General features: G+C 65.9%; 4 protein-coding genes across 5 annotated transcripts; 3 read left to right on the plus strand and 1 right to left on the minus strand.

Moving 5' to 3' along the window:
- Positions 1–1,213: 1,213 nt before the first annotated feature.
- On the minus strand, positions 1,214–4,072 carry CIB1 (calcium and integrin binding 1). Its single transcript, XM_064389616.1, has 7 exons — positions 3,963–4,072; positions 3,799–3,833; positions 3,277–3,379; positions 2,768–2,921; positions 2,401–2,519; positions 2,240–2,328; positions 1,214–1,989 (listed from the first exon to the last, which is right to left on the minus strand). Exons 1-7 carry the CDS (start codon positions 4,011–4,013, stop codon positions 1,968–1,970), a joined length of 573 nt encoding a protein of 190 aa, XP_064245686.1. The 5' UTR covers positions 4,014–4,072; the 3' UTR covers positions 1,214–1,967.
- Positions 4,006–6,141, plus strand: GDPGP1 (GDP-D-glucose phosphorylase 1). The gene has a single exon (XM_064389612.1). The coding sequence runs from the start codon at positions 4,131–4,133 to the stop codon at positions 5,199–5,201; it is 1,071 nt and encodes a 356-aa protein (XP_064245682.1). The 5' UTR covers positions 4,006–4,130; the 3' UTR covers positions 5,202–6,141.
- Positions 5,553–14,435, plus strand: LOC135281057 (tubulin polyglutamylase TTLL13-like). 2 transcript variants are annotated; one of them, XM_064389601.1, is made up of 16 exons: positions 5,553–5,895; positions 6,295–6,335; positions 7,200–7,318; positions 7,776–7,906; positions 8,246–8,402; positions 8,568–8,711; positions 9,249–9,334; positions 9,443–9,668; positions 10,088–10,272; positions 10,831–11,019; positions 11,485–11,623; positions 11,926–12,099; positions 12,360–12,711; positions 13,222–13,456; positions 13,990–14,100; positions 14,170–14,435. In XM_064389601.1, exons 1-16 carry the CDS (start codon positions 5,705–5,707, stop codon positions 14,417–14,419), a joined length of 2,730 nt encoding a protein of 909 aa, XP_064245671.1. In that variant the 5' UTR covers positions 5,553–5,704; the 3' UTR covers positions 14,420–14,435. The 2 variants fall into 2 exon arrangements, 1 of the variants encoding a protein (XP_064245671.1); XR_010347822.1 differs by lacking the exon at positions 14,170–14,435 and having other exon boundaries at positions 13,222–13,655; positions 13,990–14,102.
- A 52-nt stretch (positions 14,436–14,487) lies between these two features.
- Positions 14,488–15,795, plus strand: HDDC3 (HD domain containing 3). Its single transcript, XM_064389614.1, has 4 exons — positions 14,488–14,704; positions 15,078–15,133; positions 15,215–15,455; positions 15,622–15,795. Exons 1-4 carry the CDS (start codon positions 14,488–14,490, stop codon positions 15,750–15,752), a joined length of 645 nt encoding a protein of 214 aa, XP_064245684.1. The 3' UTR covers positions 15,753–15,795.
- The last annotated feature ends 3 nt before the right edge of the window (positions 15,796–15,798 follow it).

Genomic DNA, 15,798 nt, shown 5'->3' on the forward strand with positions numbered 1-15,798 from the left:
GGGCCAGGGCACGCGGGCCCTGCAGGGACACTGGCTGTGTCCCTGTGACCTACTGGCAGGATGTCACTCGGGCAGCCCTGGGCTGTGCTGGGGCCGTGCCTGGAGGCCTGTGCCGTGGCAGTGTGGTGCAGGGGGGCCCTTGGTGGGGGAGCACAGAGCCATGGGGTGATGCCATCCCGGCACCATGAGGAACAGGAGAAGGCAGAGGTGACCAGGAGTAAGAAAAGTGGGTGCCTGGGGCTGGGAGGAGGGCAGCCCCCAGCAGGAGAGAGGCTGTGCCAGCCCCCTCCCCAGGACCACAGTGTTGTGCTGCATGTGGGACCCACTGCCCGCACAGGGAGCATCAGGCCCTTGTGCCCATCCCACCCTGCTGTGGGCTGACCCTGGACACTTTGCCAGCAGGACCTGACTCTGCGGTGGCTGAGGGCGAGGCCTGGGCTTGCAGCCAGTGCTGCTTTTGAGCCCTCACACAACTGGGAAGCACCAGCAGTGCCAGCACAGGGCTGGGGGAAGTGGCGAGCTCCGCAGAGATGGCGTGTCCAGGCAGGATTCCCCCGAGGGACCAGCACTGCCTTGCTCCCAGCTGGACCCATGCACTGCACTTCCTGCACAGCCTGTTCTGGGACATCAAAAAAGCCACTGGAGGCGTTGGCTGGTGAGCTGCCAACAGACACGGCCCCGGGGCTGCAGGGGCACAGGCCTCGGCGGGCAGATACTGTCAGCACCGCGGGGCAGCGAGCTGGAAGGGCTGGCAGCGCCAGGAGCCACTGTGTGAGAAACAGCCACGCCAGAGCCCTGAGAGCCATCAGCTGCTTTGCCCCAGCACGGGCTCTGCGGGGCCGGCCGGACCCCAGGCCCACCCCAGTCCTGGCAGGGCTGCAGGCCAGGGCAGGGAGGATCCTGAACAAGGACAAAGGATCCTGGACAAGCACAGGGGACCCTGCTGCTGCTGCCCGCAGTGACGGTGCCACTCGCTGCCCAGGGCTCCCCTTAGTGCCCCCGGCCTGAGCGCTGGGCTCTTTGTGCTGCCCAGAAGGATCCCCGCGTGGAGGAGGGAGGGCAGGAGGTGGCCCATGGAAAGGCTGTGGTGGAGAGGACGTGGAACCCATCCCCTGGAGTGGCGGCTGCGCGCAGGCAGAGAGGCCTGGCAGGAGCCCATGTCCCCAACACCCTGTGGCACCCGTCCCACAGCCGGACAAAGGCAGCAAAGAGCAAGGGTGAAACCAGAGCCCTTTAATTGTGTCCTCACAGGGACTGGGGGAGGAAGAGGCCAGGGCGGCAGAGCAGCTGCTGTGCTGGAGCCAGAAGAGAGCAAAGACAGAAAGGCAGGAGGAGGAGGAGGAGGAGGAGTGCAGGCTCTGAGCACAGCCATGGGACAGTTCTGCTGTGGGGTGGCACCTGTACAGTGACTCTTGGGTGACTGCTCAGAGAAAGCACCCCCATTTGGGTCATTGCTTGTGAAACACGATCCACTTTTTGGTTATTGCTCAGAGGACCCACGTTCAGTTATTGCTCAGAGAAATGGATCCAAGTGGCAGCAGGCAGGCTCCCAGAAATACAGGAGAGGCAGGAAGAGGCTGGCAGGGGAGGCAGCTGCCTGCCTGCTGCTGGAAGGCACAAGGTAGGAATTGGTCCTGAGGGCAGAGAGGGGCTGTGCTGGTGCAGAGTGGCCCCAGGCAGGAGCAGCTCTTCCTCCCCCAGGGGCAGAGCTGCCCTTGGAATGCATAAGGATTCAAATTCTAGTGCTAGGACAGCAGGGGGGCTGCAGGAGAGGCAGATTCCTGGGACCCCTGCTGCCAAGCAGGCACCTGAGAGGGGAGCAGGAGGGTTCCTGCCCAAGGCACTGCAGCACAGCTGGCCATTGAGGGGCCGGGCCTGTGCTCCCTGAAAGAGGAAACGGCTGAGCCCACAAAGAGCTGGAGGAGTGCAGGAGGAGCTGGAGGGGTGCTGCTGGACAGCCACGGGGCTCACAGGACTATCTTGAAGGAGCTGCAAAAGATATGACAAGACCTGCACCTGCTTGCTAGGTCACACAAAGGGTTTACAAGCACCCAGCGCTGCAGGGAGCAGAATCCCTGTGCGGGAATCCTCTGCAGAGCCAGCAGGGCATGCAGAGCCCTCTGCCATTATGGCTGCTTGGCACGGGGCAGCCCTGCCCTCCTGCCACCACAGCTCTGCCCCAGTGCCAGCTGAGCAGTCAGGGCGAGCAGCCCCCAGCCGGCTCTGGAGCCCACCGCACCTGGCAAAGTCCGGGGAGCGCGAGACCACGTGCTGGAACTCGGAGAGGTTGATGGTGCCGTCCTTGTCGATGTCGGACTCCTCCAGGATCTGAGGGGAAGGTGAAACTGAGCTCTGTGCCTGGGGCCGTGCAGCGCCCCTGCCCTGGCCAGCGGGCCTCACATTTTGGATGAGCTGCTCCATCTCTGCGCTGCTCAGCCGGGACTCCTCGCCTTGCCCCGTCAGGCAGTTCACCAGCTGCTCCAGGTCCTTCCTGTCCAGAGTGCCATCGTTATCAAAGTCTGTGGGGACAGACAAGGTAGGTTTTGGCAGGGCCACAGTGACCCCAGAGAGCCACAGCACCGGCACCGCACCACTCCATGCACCTGAGCATGCCAAACCAGCTGTGTCCACAGGGAGTTCCTAAAGCCACCATCCCCGTGGGTGCTCCAAGGGCACTGCCAGCCCTCCTGAACAACAATTCATCACCCTGCTCCTGCTTCCTCAAGGTGCAGGGATCCCAGAACACAGCACCTGTCCCCAGCCTTACCAAAGATGCGGAAGGCATAGTGGGATTTGATGTCAGAGGTGGCAGAATCGCTGAAGACACTCAGCATATCAAGGAAGTCTTCAAAGGACATGCTGTCATCCCCGGCCTCTGAGGTTGAGAACACGTGGCAGATGCGGTGCTGGAAGGGGTTTGCCTGTAGACACAGGAATGGCTCAGGCAGGGCTGGGCCGAGCTGGCTCCATCAGGCACACTTGGGCTGTGGCTGCTGCTCCAGCAGGTGAGCAGGTGCCCGCTCTGCCACTGCTCCATCACCCACAGCACGGTCAGACCCGGCCTGTGCGCCTCCCGGGATGCAGCCCGCGCAGCAGGGTCCCCTGTGGCACAGCAGGAACCCCAGGATCCTGCACAGATCCTTGGGCTCCTCCATGGCACAGCAGGACCTGGGATCATCAGCTCCTCCGAGAGGACAAGGAAGCTCTTTGCTGGCACAGCAGAGCACAGAGCACCGGCACAGCGGGGCCGTGTCCCGTGTCTGCCCGGCACCATACCCGCAGCTCAGGCAGCGTCAGGATCTGGCTCTTGGGAACGCGCGCGGAGCAGGCGTTCTCCCTCTCCTCCTTTGGCAGCAGCTCACTGAACCTCTTGTAGGCACTTTAAGAGGCAAGAAAGAGAGCGGCTCTGTGCTGCAGCGGGGTGGCAGCAGCCCGCCTGGCACCCAGGGCGGGGTGGCCCGTTCCCACAGCTCCTGCCAGCTCTGCCGGGCCGGGCCGGGCCGGGCTCCCACCGTGCTCCCGGGGCACGGAGCGCAGCCGGTCCGGCTGCTGCCCCGGGGCCTGCGGAGGGTCACCGCGGCTCGGCCGGCCCCAGCCCTACCCTGCTGCTCAGGGCGGCACCGGCAGCGCCCGCGGACCTTGGCCCGTCACAGCCGGCCCGTAGGGAGTGCCACCGGCACCTCCCGGCTCAGCTGGGCTGGGCGGAACCGGAGCCCCGGGGCGGGGCAGAGCGGAGCTCTCCGCGCCCCGCGGGACCGGGTGGCACGGGGGGCCCACTGCCGGTACTGCGGTACTTACAGCAAGATCTCCTGCTTGCTCAGGAACGTCAGCTCCTGCGGGGACAGCCCGGGTCAGCAGCGGGGCCGAGCCCGAGCCAGGGCACCCAGCCAGGGGCTCCTGGCCCCCGGGCACCCTCGGGGCCGCGCCGCCCTGCCGTGCCGCACTGCAGCCGGTGCCGGTACCTGGTACTCGCCCAGCAGGTCCCGCGGGATCAGGCTGGCCGAGCCGCCCATGGCGCCGCTTCCCTTCCCCGCGCTCGCCCCGCCCGACACCGCCCGCCCCGGGCGGGGCGAGCGCGCACGCACGGCCGGCCCCGCCCGCCCGCGGATCCGGGACCGGGCACCGCGGGCATGGCGGCCGCGCCGGGAGAGGAGCCGGGCGAACCCGGCCCCGAGGAGTTCGTGTACAGCGAGGAGGACTTCGTGCTGCAGGCGGCCGGCTGGGACGACCCGGACTCCGCGCCCTCCCGGTTCGACCGGGTGCTGCTGGCGGGCTGGAACGACCGTATGGAGCGGGGACTGTTCCGGTACCGGCTGGGGCCGCTGCCCACCCGCGTCCTGCCCGGCGCCGTGCGGCTCGTGGCGCAGCTGAACGAGCAGCGCAGCGCGGAGCGCCGCCCGCCGCAGCCCGTCCGCAGCCTGCGCGACCCCTTCGACCCCGGCGCCTTCAACTTCACGCGGCTGCGGCCCGCCGAGCTGCTGCTCCGCCTGCGCCGCACCGGCGGCCCGGGGCCGCCGCCGGAGCCGCTGCTGGTGGCCATCAACGCCAGCCCGCTGGAGCGGGGCCACGTGCTGCTGCTGCCCGAGCCGGCGCGGCGGCTGCCGCAGCTGCTGACGGCCGCGGCGCTGCGCGGGGCGCTGGAGGCGGCGCTGCTCAGCGCCCACCCCGGCTTCCGCGTGGGCTTCAACGGGCTGGGCGGCGGCGCCTCGGTGAACCACCTGCACCTGCACGGGCTCTACCTGGGCCGCCCGCTGCCGCTGGAGGAGGCGCCGGCCGAGCCGCTGGGGCCGCGCCTGGCGCTGCTCCGCGCCGGCCCGGCCCCCGCCTTCCTGTTCTTCGCGCCCGGCCCCGCGGCGCTGGAGCCGGTGTCGCGGGCCGTGTGCCGGGCGGCGGAGCACCTGGGCGCCGCCGGGCTGGCCTGCAACGTGCTGGCGGCGCGGGGCGCCCCGCCGGCGGGGCCCGGCGCCGGCCGCGGGCTGCGCGTGCTGCTGTGGGCGCGCCGGCCGCTCTTCGGCCCCAAGGCGGGGCAGCCCTTCGCCGTGGCCCTGTGCGAGCTGGCGGGGCTGCTGCCGCTGCCCGCCGAGCCGCTCTACCGGGACATCACCGAGGCGCAGGCCCTGAGCGCCATCCGCCAGCACCTGCTGCCCGAGCCCGAGCTGCTGCACCTGGGCGGGGAGCTGGCGCGGCTGCTGGAGCACTGAGCCGGCGGCACGGAGAGCTGAGCCGGTGGCATGGACAGCGGCCAGAGTGCTCAGCCGGTGGTGCAGAGAGCTGAACCAGGGGCACGGACAGTGGCAGGAGCGCTCAGCCGGTGGCACAGAGAGCTGAACCGGTGGCACGGAGCGCTCAGCCGGTGGCACGGACAGCGGCCGGAGGCTCAGCCGGTGGCACGGACAGCGGCCGGAGCGCTCAGCCGGTGGCACAGAGAGCTGAACCGGCGGCACGGAGCGCTCAGCCGGTGGCACAGAGAGCTGAACCGGTGGCACGGAGCGCTCAGCCGGTGGCACGGACAGCGGCCGGAGGCTCAGCCGGTGGCACAGAGAGCTGAACCGGTGGCACGGAGCGCTCAGCCGGTGGCACGGACAGCGGCCGGGCCGCTGCAGCGCTGACGGCCCCAGGCCGACAGGGGGCGCTGCGGGTGGAGGACACGGCCGCGGCAGTCACGTGGCCGCGCGGGCCGCTCCGCCCGCGTGCCCGCGGCTCCATGGTGCGGTCGCCATGGGAACGCGGCGCAGCGGGGAGCGGTGCGATGGCGGCGGCGGGCGGCGCCGACGGGGGCGGCATGGGCCCGGGCCCGTCGCCGGGATCCCCTCCGGGCGAGGAGGCGGCCATCGCCGCCTCCCCCCCGGACCGTCCCGCTGCCCCCGCCGGGCCCGAGCCGCGGAGGAAGCGCAGGCGAGTGCGGGGCCGCGGCCCCCGGCAGGGTGCGGCCGCAGCCCGGCCAGCCGCTCCCCCGGCGCCTCCGTGCCTCACTCGCGCTCGGGCCCGGCCCGGCCCAGCCCCGGCCCCGCTGCTCCCCGCGGCACAGTGCCCAGCCGGTGCCCGGCGCTCCCCGGTCCCGCTGGCCCAAAATAAACGGTGCTCCCTGAACTGCCCAAAGGTCCCCTGTGTGACACACCCGGGCACGGCTCCGTGCCCAGACCAGCCTGCCCGTCCCCCCGGGGCTGCAGCGCACCGGGGCGGGCTCGGTCAGACTCCCGCTGTGCTCTGTGTGTGAGGGCCATCGGGCTGTGTCCCCACCGTGTCCCCTGCCCGGTGCCTCGCTGAGCTGCTGTCATCTCGTCTCTATTCCAGTGTCCCCTCCATCAACCTGAGCAGCTGCAAGTACGAGAGTGGTAAGTCAGGGGTCCTGCCCAGCCAGGAGCGGTGCTGGCACCCAGTTCCCGCTGGTTTATTCACTGCTGCCAGCGCCCCCGTGTCAGTGGGGAGTTTGTCACGCTTTGGACTGAGATTTCTCCCGATTTAAAATGTGCAACAGCAGAGCGAGCCCTCAACACCCCCACACTTGTGTTTGCCAGCTGTGTGCTAAAATGGGCAAGAAGGGTTCCATCAGGTGCAAGGAGCACCTGGGCTTGCAGACAGGACCTGAGGGCTGTGTAAGGTGAAGCTGGTGTGAGCAGCAGGATCTGTACCTGCAGCCTCTCCCTGTGCTGTTCATCCCCGATCACTCCAGGCAGCTGGCCCACTCTCCTTCCACAAGCTGGATTTTGAAAGAACAAATTCCTGCCCCTGAGGGGTGTTATTAATCTACTTTGCTAAGGGATCTTGGTGTGCGTGGATCCCCACCAGCCCTGCCAAATTCACGCTTGGCACTAGCATGAACCATCCCAGCAGAGACCTTTTTCTGCAGAGCTGTGTTCTGCTGCTGAAAGGCCTTTGGTTTGGGAGATTAAATGCACACCTTCACAACACTTGTATCTGCCTGTGAGGTGTAAGACCCATGGGAAGTTCAGTCCCGCTGTTGAGGGGCCCTGGCACCTCAAGACAGGTGGGATTAGAGGGTTAAGTGCTCCCAGAACACCTGCAGCCAGAGGCCTGGGGGGTTGGCCAGATAAAACTGGCGTTCCTGCCACCTTCCCAGGGGCCATGCCAGACCTTACACCTCTGAGGGGAACTGCAGCCCGGAGAGCTGCATCCCCCCGCCCCTCGTCATTCTGGGGGTGCCAGCCCCTGTACGTGGCTCCCTTGCCTTGGCACAGTGCGGCGGGCGGCGCAGCTCTGCGGGCTGCGGGAGGCGGCCGAGAACGAGGAGTGGACGGTGTACTGGACAGACAGCACGGTCACTCTGGAGCGCCTGATGGAAATGAAGCGCTTCCAGGTAAACAGAACGGCTGCCCAGCAGGAAGGGCTCGGGAAGGAGGGCCACACGGGGCTGGCTGTGGAACAGCATGTGGCAGAGTGAAACCTGAGCACCCAAAGCAGTGCCTCGGCTCCAGGGCGCAGGGTCAGGCGCCTTTGCTTGTGCCATGTCCCTGGCTGGTGCCATCAGCAGCATCCAGCAGCTGTGGTGGGAGCAGCAGTGTGTTTATTCCACAGCCCTGTGATGTGCTGTGGAATAAACAGCTCTATGCTGCTCCAGGGCTAAGATGGAATAGGCAGATAAATCAGTAGTGAAACCCAGATAAAGCAGCTGTAGCAAGTGTCACCCCCCAGCAGTAGTTCAAGGCAGCCACAGGCCTGGCTTCCCTCTCACTGCTGGTTCTCCATGCCCAGGCTCTCCTCGGGGCTGGGAGAATCCATCCCCACTGATGTGGGTTTTTCTGCACCACTTTCAGAAAATCAACCACTTCCCAGGCATGATCGAGCTGTGCCGCAAGGACCTGCTGGCTCGCAACCTGAACCGCATGCTCCGGCTCTTCCCCAAGGAGTACAACATCTTCCCCCGCACGTGGTGCCTGCCAGCCGAGTGAGTGGCTGCGACAGGGACGGGGTGGCACGGCTGGGGAGGCTGCTGGCCTGCTCCTTCCGGGCACCAGAGCCCAAACCCTCACTTGCTTTGAGCTCTTCCGCAAACCTCCCAGCAGAGGCAGAGATGTGCGCAGGGAAAAGGAGGGATGTGGAGGCTGGGTGGGTCACACAGGGACCAGTCTGTGGCTCCTGCAGACTAGGAATGGGAGTTCACTTCATCCCCTGCAGAACTGCAGTGTGTGCTGGCCTGCAGTGCCATGGTTTCAGTACCCAGTGTTAGGAGGGACTTCAGAGGGGTGTTTTTGCAGCTGGTGATAGTCACCCCTCCCTTGCACAGCTACGGAGATTTCCATGCCTATAGATCCACGAGGAAAGCAAGAACATTCATCTGCAAGCCCGACAACAGCTGCCAGGGAAGAGGGATCTTCATAACCCACCACCCAGAGGAGATCAAGCACGGGGAGCGCATGATCTGCCAGCAGTACATCTCCGAGGTACTGGGACGGTCTGGAACATCGGGGTAGGATTCCAGCATGCCCCATGCTCCCGGGTCTGCTGCAGGTCTTGGTGTGGCGCAGACAAAGCTTGTCCCTCTGCTGAGCAGCACAGGCAGAGGAGCAGTTCCTCACCTCACCCTTGCTCCCGCCTCTTCCCCCCAGCCCTTCCTCATCGATGGCTTCAAGTTTGACATGCGCATCTACGTGCTGGTCACGTCCTGTGACCCTCTGAAGATTTTCCTCTACAAGGAGGGCCTGGCCCGGTTTGCCACCATGAGGTACATCGATAACAGCACGAGAAACCTGGTAAAGAGGACGTTTCTAAAACAACTCATATAGTATCTGTAGGTGTCAGCCCTTAACTTGTCCTGGGGGCATTCCAGGCCTTGAAAAGGCAGGTATTGGGGGCTGCACGAGTCCCAGCTTGATGCTTTCCTGTCCTTCCTCTATACCCCTTCCTCCTCCTCCTCACAGGAGGTGTTTCAGGAGGGATGGTACATACACCCCAAGGTCCCACATTTGGGCTGTTTACTGGCATTACCACAGAATCATGGAATTGTTTGCTTGGATGGAATTCATGCTGAAAACCTGGTCAACAATGAATTCATATGATTTCTCAGGATCTCACCCCATCAGGTTTTGAAAACCTGCAGAGTGAAGCCCCCCCTGGTGTCTCTGGGCAGCATGTTCTGCTTCTGGCTCTGATAAGAATGCTCAGTTCCACACCATTCCTACTCTGCCCATGCTTCAGGCAGAAAAGAACCTGGGAGTATCTGGTGGGGCTGTTTCTGTTCTTGCTCGGTGGTTCAGAGTGAACAAACATCCCTTCTGGTTCCCTGCCAGGGTGACATCTGCATGCACCTGACCAATTATGCAATCAACAAACACAATGAGAACTTCATCAAGGACGACACGGTGGGCAGCAAGAGGTACTGGCATGTCTGAGCACTGCAGGAGCACTGCCTGGGGACACTGCTTTGCCTCAGCTTTCCTGGGGTGGCACAGCTGAGCCCTGACCACCTCCTGTTCCCACACAGGAAACTGTCCACCGTCAATGCCTGGATGGCAGAGCACAACTATGACACATCAAAGCTCTGGGCAGATATTGATGACATTGTTATAAAGACGCTGATTTCAGCTCACCCTGTGCTGAAACACCATTACCAGAGCTGCTTCTCCAACCACACTACTGGCTGTGCCTGCTTTGAAATCCTGGGCTTTGACATTTTGCTGGATAGAAGGCTGAAGCCATGGCTGCTGGAGGTGAGGAAGGAGTGGAGAGCTCAGAGCTGGGGGACTAGGGCAGGGGGTCTGGGATGAACAGGGCTTGTTCGATTCAAAAGGGCCACCTTGCTCACAGAATTAACCAGGCTCTGAAGCCAAACAACCTGCTGTGAGCAGGATCCAAGAGAACCCATTTCCTGCACACCATCTAACAGGGAGTTTCCCAAGCCTTCACACCCCTGTCCTGTGAGCACCCTGAATTTGTGACAGCTGTCCCCTGCCTGCACCCTGTGGGTGGGATCCAGGTGACCTGTGGCACAAGTGGGCACCACACTGCAGGAGAGAGTGCTGCGTGTGGCTTCCTGTCTGTGACAGGGGCAGAGCTTCCGTGGGCAGTGTGGGGCATGGCTGGGGCCAGGAGCTGGGGGCCAGGTTACGTTACCTGCTTGTCTTGGCAGGTGAACCACTCTCCCAGCTTCAACACAGATTCTCAGCTAGACCATGAGGTGAAGGACGCCCTCCTGTGTGACACCTTCAACCTGATCAATGTGCACGCCTGTGACAGAAAGAAGGTGCTGGAGGAAGACAAGCGGCGGGTAAAGGAACGGCTCCTTCAGGCCAACCAGACCCCCTGGGAGTCCAGGTAGGTATTGCTGATCCCCCACACTGCTGCAGGCCCAGTGAGCCAAGACAGGGCATGACAGAGCAGGATAACACCAGGGCTGGCTGCTGGAAGCTCCTGGAGCCCATGGCATTGTGCAGCCTGCATCCTGCAAGGAGAGCCAGGGCTCCTCTCTGGGTGCCAGGAGATCTGTGACACCTTGTGCTCTGGGCCCTGACAGCTCTCCCCAAGCTGCACCTGCTGGTCATCTCTTTTGCTGGGGCTGGGCAGTGCCAGCATCCTGGGCTGGCAGGGATGCTCACATGAGGAACCACAGCCCTGCCTCAGGAACTGGGGTGCCCTGGGCATGGCCCCTTCTCCAGGTCAGGGGTCCTTGCCAGGGCTGAGGGTTTCCATTCCTCTGTGTGCCCTATGTGCTTTCACAAGCCCTGTTCAGTGAGCCTGCTGCCCTGCAGGCAGCCCGTGGCTCTCCAGATGCTGAGTCCTGGGATAATCCTGGAACATGCTGAGCACGTCAGCCCTGCACTCTGCCTGCCCCAGAGCCTCCCTCCACAGCTCCCTGTCCCCCTCCTGCTGCAGGCGCAGGGAGCAGGAGAGCAGCCAGGCTGCCTGGCTGGCACAGGCTGAAACCTACGAGAACGAGCACCTGGGGGGGTTCCGACGCATCTACCCTGCACCTGGCACAGAGAAGTACGAGCCATTCTTCCAGCAGAGCAGGTCCCTCTTCCAGGAAACAGCAGCATCCAAGGCAAGAGAAGAGTATGCCAGGTATGCTGCTCCTGCAGAAGCCCACTTCTCCCGGGTGGCATGGAGACCACTTGCTCCTGATCCCTGCTGGGGAGCAACTCTGCTGCTTGGCAGGTGTGAGAAAGCAGGGAGGGTGGGAGGGGATAGGAAGGAGCCTGCACGTGCTGTGGCACCACAGCAAAGTGGCTGCTTTTGGATGGACTCCAGAGAGGCAAGGGCAGTACTCCATTGACTTTTGGACCCTGGAGACACCATTTCCCAAATGTCCCCCTCCCTTTTGGCAAGCACAGCCTAATCCAAGGGCATTTCTCCTTTTAAAAGTCTCTTTACAAGCAACCCATCCCATCTCCTCTCTTGGCACACTTCTATTATGGGCTATTCATACAGAACTTGGGCCTGCAGTAAATGTCCTCAGGTTGAAACTGCCCCATAGCCTGTTGCTATTGTGGCTCTGAGCCAGTGAGTGACTGCGCTGTTCTGTGGCAGGCAGCAGCTGGAGGAGATGCGCCTCAAAAATGAAAAGCTGGAAGCTGCCAGGAGGAAGAAAACAGAGAGGATGCAGAATAAAAGCACAACTCCTACAACTCACCTTTGCTACAGAAGCACCAAGGCGTGGGACAGAAAGGTACCTCAGTGTCAGCACTGTCCCTGGGCTCTCCAAGCCACTGATGTGGCTCAGGGAGCTTTGCTGAGCCATTGGTGCACTCATGGAGCAGAAATTCCAGGTGTGACTCCCTGCCTGAACTTGTGTTGGCACTACTTGCAAGCACCAGTCTTGTGCCTTTCCACTTTGGCTCTCCCTGGGATCTCTGTCCCCCACGAGACTGTAACTGTCCCCAGGGCTGGAGCAGCTCATGGCTTTGTCTCACCTGTGTTTACCCAGCTTCAGCTTTGCTGCAGCTCAGGTGTTTCTCTGCCGAGGTGCAGCGCATGCAGTACAACTCCATGCAGCCCCAGAACATCGTGGAACACGAAGAGAAGAGGAGAGTGAATGCTCTGCTGCAGCGCGAGAGGCAGATCCGAGGCCTGGGCATCCCCGAGCTGCTTTCCCGGCTGCTCCCCACGCCTGGCTCCCAGGGATCCTGCATGCTCCACAGCCAGGTGATGGCACTGCCCACAGCCCCCACAGAAATGGATTGGGCACTGAGCATCTCTGGTGGGGCAGGACGGGGGTCTGCAGCAGGCACATCAGCTGCTGCGCCTTCAGGATGATGGGTCTGGAATGGTGGTGGGGGCACAGCTGGGGACAACGTGCGGGGTGATGGTCAGTGTGCACCAGCGTGTGACTAGAGGCTCTGTTTGCCTTCTCCTGCCAAGGCCTGCAGAAGTAAGCCATGGCCATTTTCCTTCCCTCCTTCCAGCTGCCGTTTCCCTGGGATGTCATCGGGGACCACAACACCCAGGACGTAATGATGCTCTTCTCCTTCCTGGGAGTCCCAGCTCAGCCCCTGGGACACAAGGCCATAGCCAGCCCCAGAGCCCAGGCCCTGCCGCGGCACTTGCCAGGCCCGGATCCCGAGGACATGCAGAGCCTGTGCATCCAGGGCCAGAGTGTGCCGTACCACGCGCGGCACGAGGGCTCCCGGGCGCTGGGCGGGGGCTGGCTGCAGGGCCAGGCAGCGGGGGCAGTGCTCACCCAGCCCTGCGCCCACCCCCGGGGGCCGCAGCTCCGAGACCAGGCTTTGCCTGGCGCCGGCAGCCAGGCTGAAGGCTGTAAGTACACATCACCTTCCCGTGGATGCTCCTGGCCTTGCCAGCGTGGGAAGAATGGGTGGGCTCGATGGAGCTCTCAGGGACACTGCAAAAGGGTTGCCGTGCTCTGCTTGGGGCACTGCTGACACTGGAAATCTCTGAGGCTTGGAGATGCCATTTGCAGGGACAGGGAAGAACCGTGGGTGGTTTCCCAGGATCAAGGGCTGATGTGCAGGCATGGGGGAGTCTGAGAAGCCAGGGAAGTCAAAGGAGTGCATTAGCTCCTGGGGGTCAGAGGGGACATGGTGACACAGCACAGCCCCCAGTCTCTTCCCAGATCTCCATCCCACCACACTGCTCCCTGCCCATCCTCGCCCAGCCCAGCTCCCTGGCATCCGCTTCATCCACTTTGCAGCCCTAGGACCCAGGGAGCAGGGGCAGACGAGGGGCTGCCCTCCTCTGGTCAGTGGGGCTGCTGACCTGCGGAGCTGCTGGCTCGGCACAGCCCCACACCTGTCTGTGCTGTTCCAGGTGACGATGGTAGTCTGCTGTCCTTCGATGGAGGCAGCTGTCCCCCAGCTTCCCCAGCCAGCCCAGAGCAGGCCACAGGCGATGGCATCTTCAGCTGTGCTGCGGTCCAGGAGCTTCCCACCGCCACTGCCGCTCACGTGCAGCACACAGAGACCTCAGACCACGGCAGAGCCACACCGTGCCTGCACCTTGGCCCGTGCCAGTGCCTCACACACTCACAGCCTGAAAAGCACAGGTAACATGGCCAAGGGCTCAGCCTTCCTCCCGTGTGTGCTTGCATGAGTACCAGGACTTGCTGGATGAAACCAGGACAGCTGCTGGCTGCCTCCATCGACTCTGGGGTCAGCCGCTGAGCCCCCTGACCAGAGCCCGGGCCCAGCACGGCTCCGGCCACCTGCCCCGGCTAGCTGCACCTCTGCCAGGACCGGAGACTGGTGCGTGCGCCCCTGTCCGTGCCCTGCCCCTGCGCTCGTCTGTGACCCCGCAGCCGCCTGCGCCGAGCCCTCCGGAGGCCGCCCGGCTCTGCACCGCCGGAACCCCGCTCCCCGCGGGCCCCGCCCGTGCCGGGCTGTTCCGGGCCGTGCCGGGCCATGGCGGCGCTGCTGCTGCGGGCGGTGCCGCGCCTGGCCTGGGCGCCGCGGCGGGCGGCGGCGGCGTGGCCCGGGGGCCCGGAGCCGCCGGACGCGGCGCTGGAGGAGGCGCAGAGGTGCGGAGCGGCCGGGCCGCGGGCGGGGCCGCGCCGGGCCGGCCTCACGCGTGTTCCCGCAGGGCGCGGCGGCGGCGGGCGGCGGCGCGGATGGAGCGGCTGCGGCGGGAGCTGGGCGGCGGGCGCGGAGCCCCCGATCGCGCCCTGACCTGGCAGGCCATGGAGCAGCTGCGGTGAGCGCGGGGCCGGGCGGGCGCGGGGGCCGCCCCGGGGACCGCGCCGTGACCGTGCCGTGCCCGCAGGTTCCTGCGGCAGGAGCTGCCCGAGGAGTGGCCGCTGGAGCGCCTGGCCCACGGCTTTGGCGTCAGCACCGACGTGGTGCGGCGGGTGCTGCGGAGCCGCGGCTGCCCCTCGCCGCGCCGCCGCCTGCGGCAGGACCAGCGGGCGCTGAGCGCCGCCGCCGCGGCTCCGCCACCGGAGCACGGGCGCGAGGTGCGCGCCCCCGACGGGACGCTGCTGTACCGGCTGCCGCGGGGCTGGGGCGGGCAATAAATGCACTTGGACCCGCCTCCGGCTGTGCCGCTTCCGTCGCGCCGGGCGCGGGCTCCGAAGCCGCGGGGATGGGCTCGGAGGCGGCGGGGATGGGCCCCGAGGCGGCGGGGATGGGCTCCGAGGCGGCGGGGATGGGCTCCGAGGCGGCGGGGATGGGCTCCGAGGCGGAGGGCGCGGGCTCCGAGGTGGCGCGGCTGCTGGAGGCCGTGGACTTCGCAGCCAGGAAACACAAGGAGCAGCGGCGGATGGACCCCGAGGGCACCCCGTACATCAACCACCCCATCGGTGCGGCCCCCCGGCACCGCGTCCCGCTCCTGCCCCGGCGCGGTGCAGCCCCCGGGAGCCCCTCACCCTGGTCCTGGAGGGAGCCGTGCCCCTTGTCCCGTGCCATGGCTGCCGGAGCCCCGCGGCCCCGCCCGGCCCCGTGCCTGGCTGCCATGCCCTGCTGCCCCGCTGTGCCTGGCCCCACGGGCGCTGCCGAGCCCCTGCCAGGCCGGGGGGCACTGCCAGCCCCTGGGGCCTTCCTGCGTGCCCAGCCCAAGGACTCCTCCCGAGGGGTGTCCCCCGCGCAGGGGGGGCTCGGGCAGCCCCCGTGTCCCGGGGGCGCGGAGCTGCCCGTGCCCCGCCGCCTCCTGCCAGCTTTCCGTTCTCGCTGCAGCCGTGGCCAGGATCCTGGCGCATGAGGCCGGCGTGACGGACCTGGTGGTGCTGCAGGTAACGCCAGCCCTGCCCTGCCCGGTGCTGCCCGGTGCCCGCCGCTCGTTCCCGGCCCCGCTGCCCCTGTGCCCCTCGCAGGCGGCGCTGCTGCACGACACGGTGGAGGACACGGCCACCACGCTGGCGGAGCTGGAGGAGCGCTTCGGCGCCGAGGTGCGGCGCGTGGTGGAGGAGGTGACGGACGACAAGAGCCTGCCCAAGGCCGAGCGCAAGCGGCTGCAGATCGAGCGCGCCGCCGGCTCCAGCCGCCGCGCCAAGCTGGTCAAGCTGGCCGACAAGCTGCACAACCTGCGCGACCTGAACCGCTGCACGCCGCGAGGTACCGGCGGAGCCCCGGGGCGCGGGCCCGGCCGGCGGCACGGCGGCTGCGGGCCGTGCCGGGGCACGGCGGGGCGGGGTGTCTGCGCCGGTGGCACCGGGACCGGCCCCGGGGAGCGGGCGGCCCCGGCGTGGGCGGCGGGGTGACGTCACGCGCGTGCCCGCAGGCTGGTCGGAGGAGCGCGTGCAGGAGTACTTCCGGTGGGCGGCGCGCGTGGTGTCCGGGCTGCGCGGGACCAGCGCGGCCCTGGAGGGGGCGCTGCAGCGCCTGTTCGAGGAGCGCGGCGTGCCCGCGTGACCGGGCCGCGCCCGCGCCTCCGCCAATAAACGTGCGCACAGCTCGG

This window comes from Passer domesticus, chromosome 14 (assembly GCF_036417665.1).
Source record: "Passer domesticus isolate bPasDom1 chromosome 14, bPasDom1.hap1, whole genome shotgun sequence".
Classification (NCBI taxonomy): Eukaryota; Metazoa; Chordata; class Aves; order Passeriformes; family Passeridae; genus Passer; species Passer domesticus.

Bases quoted from the DNA above. Each gene is read 5' to 3' on its own strand.
- CIB1 (XM_064389616.1), bottom strand. From the start codon at position 4,013: ATGGGCGGCTCGGCCAGCCTGATCCCGCGGGACCTGCTGGGCGAGTAC. The intron at 2,922-3,276 runs GTATGGTGCCGG...CTGTGTCTACAG, and splicing joins TGACGCTGCCTGAGCTGCGG to GCAAACCCCTTCCAGCACCG. The intron at 2,520-2,767 runs GTAAGGCTGGGG...CTGTCCCCACAG, and splicing joins CTATGCCTTCCGCATCTTTG to ACTTTGATAACGATGGCACT.
- GDPGP1 (XM_064389612.1), top strand. From the start codon at position 4,131: ATGGCGGCCGCGCCGGGAGAGGAGCCGGGCGAACCCGGCCCCGAGGAG.
- LOC135281057 (XM_064389601.1), top strand. From the start codon at position 5,705: ATGGTGCGGTCGCCATGGGAACGCGGCGCAGCGGGGAGCGGTGCGATG. The intron at 9,335-9,442 runs GTACTGGCATGT...GTTCCCACACAG, and splicing joins GACACGGTGGGCAGCAAGAG to GAAACTGTCCACCGTCAATG. The intron at 11,020-11,484 runs GTATGCTGCTCC...GTTCTGTGGCAG, and splicing joins GCAAGAGAAGAGTATGCCAG to GCAGCAGCTGGAGGAGATGC.
- HDDC3 (XM_064389614.1), top strand. From the start codon at position 14,488: ATGGGCTCGGAGGCGGCGGGGATGGGCCCCGAGGCGGCGGGGATGGGC. The intron at 14,705-15,077 runs GTGCGGCCCCCC...TTCTCGCTGCAG, and splicing joins GTACATCAACCACCCCATCG to CCGTGGCCAGGATCCTGGCG. The intron at 15,456-15,621 runs GTACCGGCGGAG...GCGTGCCCGCAG, and splicing joins GAACCGCTGCACGCCGCGAG to GCTGGTCGGAGGAGCGCGTG.